At 44.9% G+C, this 2,632-nt stretch overlaps 1 protein-coding gene across 3 annotated transcripts in view; it reads left to right on the top strand.

The window, feature by feature from the left end:
• The first annotated feature begins 231 nt into the window (after window positions 1–231).
• Window positions 232–2,632, top strand: part of LOC306917378 (uncharacterized protein) — a 13,777-nt gene continuing 11,376 nt past the window's right edge. For 2 of the 3 annotated variants that reach the window (XM_079495587.1, XM_079495588.1), the window contains exons 1-2: window positions 232–412; window positions 1,848–2,065. In XM_079495587.1, coding sequence (XP_079351713.1) covers window positions 409–412; window positions 1,848–2,065 — 222 coding nt within the window. In that variant the 5' untranslated portion in view covers window positions 232–408. The remainder of the gene's footprint in view (window positions 413–1,847; window positions 2,066–2,632) is intronic. The other variant, XM_079495589.1, reaches the window with a different exon arrangement.

The raw sequence follows: 2,632 nt of genomic DNA on the forward strand, positions 1-2,632 counted from the left end.
ACTCCAAATAGGCCTATTATTGGCGAGAGATATCTTTTTTCAAGTTACTCCATTGACATTCGAAAAGTGATCCAAATTCCAATGTTCTTTTTTTACATTTTACCTTCCCCATTTTCAACTTTCCTTATATTTTGACACTTGCTTTGGCAATGTAAACGTATGATTTCTTGAATTGTGTGTTTTGAGGCTTGTTTTCCTTTGTCCGGGTCAGAGAACCTGGCAACACTGGCAGCAGTAGTAGTACTTCCGGGTCGGCAACTAGTAAACATTGCAGCAGCAGCAGAGGAGCTAACAGGCTAACAGCTAGCTTGGATTCTGTTGTTAGTTTATTACATTCTTATTGCTCATTGTTGTTTCATCAACACGTGTACCAAACAAACAGGCAGCCCAGCCGCCATCTGAGCCAACATGGGTGATTGTTGCAATCATTATTATCATTGTTATAGTAGTGTTATTCATTTTATTTAATTTGGTATATTATACCTGCATAGCTAGCATGCAAGCAGTGCAGTTGCATAGATGAACACGTTAGATTAGATAGATAAACCTGTAAGAATCATCAGTACTACTATATATATATACTACCACTTAGGTACCAAATGGACCCTTTTGTTGTGTGTGTGTGTGTGTGTGTGTGTGTGTGTGTGTGTGTGTGTGTGTGTGTGGGGGGGTCTGTAACACTGAAGTTATTAAGTTCCCTGGTTACACACACACACACACACAGCTCCTTCTAAATAATTCAAAAAGTGAAACTTTCATATATTCATTTTGCATTAAGTGAAGTATTTGAAACTTTTTTGTTGGTTAATCTTGATGATTATGGCCTACAGCTCATGAAAATCAAAACATCATATCTCAAAATATATATGTATATGAATGTATGCAGTCAATACTTGGTCTGGGCTACTTTTGAACACGCTATTTTGTCAATGGACCGTGTGGCATGGAGGTGATCTGCCTGTGCTGGCACTGTTGAGGTGTTATGGAAGCCCAGGTTTGCTTTGATAAGTCAAAGTCATAATTAACAGCCATAAGTTAATTTGTATTGAGTCTTATGCCTCACACCTTCCTCTTGACAACAACCTAGATTATCTATGGGGTTCAGGTCAGACCAGTTGGCTGGTCAGTTAGCACAGTAATATCATGGTCAATGCACCAATTACTAGTAGTGTTGGCACAGTGGGCAGGTGCCAAAATCCAGCAGGAAAGGAAAATCTGCATCTCCATAAAGGTTGTCAAGATACTGAAGCACAAAGTGCTCTAAAATATAGAGATGCTCCCGATAATCTGCAATTTACCCTATCTGTGATCGGCAATTTACCCTATCTGAAGAAACCGATCTTTTACACCATTTAAGTGGTATAAATGTCATATATAGTAGCATATAATATCATTTTTCAACTTTGTGACAGGCCTAAATATTCTCACCTTCTTCCCCACACAGAGGGACAGTTTTGACATGATAATGTTGGAAATATTCAAACCGGTATCGATTGAGAAAAACAATCGGTGATCGGGATCGGTCCCAAAAAACCTGATCGGAGCATCCCTACTAAAATATCCTGGTAGATGGCTGTGTTCCAATCTCTCTTTTGGGTCACGGGATACACCGTTTGGTATAACCACTGCTCTAAAGAGTGTCCTCTCCTCTCCTGTCCTCAGAGTGTCTTGGTCTTCTGCCGCTGTCCTCTATGCGTCTCCTGGTTCCTCCCTCGTTCTAAAGAGTGTCCTCTCCTCTCCTGTCCTCAGAGTGTCTCGGTCCTCTGCCGCTGTCCTCTCTGCGTCTCCTGGTTCCTCCCCTGGTTAACCACTGCTCTAAAGAGTGTCCTCTCCTCTCCCGTCCTCAGAGTGTCTTGGTCCTCTGCCGCTGTCCTCTCTGCGTCTCCTGGTTCCTCCGCTGCGCCTCATGTCCGCCGCCATGTGGCAGGTTGCCCGGCAACGGAGCCCCGACAGCAGGAGGCATTATGGGATGCTGGAGGACTTTGTGTCCGCGGTGACCGAGAGCATCCCAGACCTGCTGACGGACAGGCAGAGAATCCTGCTGCTGCTCAGCCTCCGAGCCAAGGTTTCTGTCTGTCTGTCTGTCTGTCTGTCTGTCTGTCTGTCTGTCTGTCTGTCTGTCTGTCTGTCTGTCTGTCTGTCTGTAACTGTCTTGTCTGTCTGTCTGCCTGCCTGTGACTGTCTTGTCTGTCTGTCTGCCTGCCTGCCTGTGACTGTCTTGTCTGTCTGTCTGTCTGTCTGCCTGCCTGCCTGTGACTGTCTTGTCTGTCTGCCTGCCTGCCTGAACAAATATGTTCAGGTTAAATAGAACATTTGTCCCAATGTTTACTGCCGACCGACACATTTAAAACCATTTATCACAATTATCTGTCTAAGAATCAATGGTAAAATCATCTAAAAATGGCACAATGGTGACAGGCCTTATATGGGACGTGATTCAAGATACCGGTAGGGTTGCGCAAAGACCCGCCCTCCGCCTGCCTCTGATTGGCCTAACGAACGTCCCCTTCTGTCACGCACGCGGAACTGCTTCGCCTCTAGGTTTTGTCTCACATTCGCATAGGAAATGGCGCCAGTGTCAGAGTACCAGAAAATGGTGACGCCCCCCTCGCAACTTTCTCTACTTGCGGGA

The sequence above is a fragment of the Electrona antarctica genome, assembly GCF_951216825.1.
Source record: "Electrona antarctica genome assembly, chromosome: 24".
Lineage (NCBI taxonomy): Eukaryota > Metazoa > Chordata > Actinopteri > Myctophiformes > Myctophidae > Electrona > Electrona antarctica.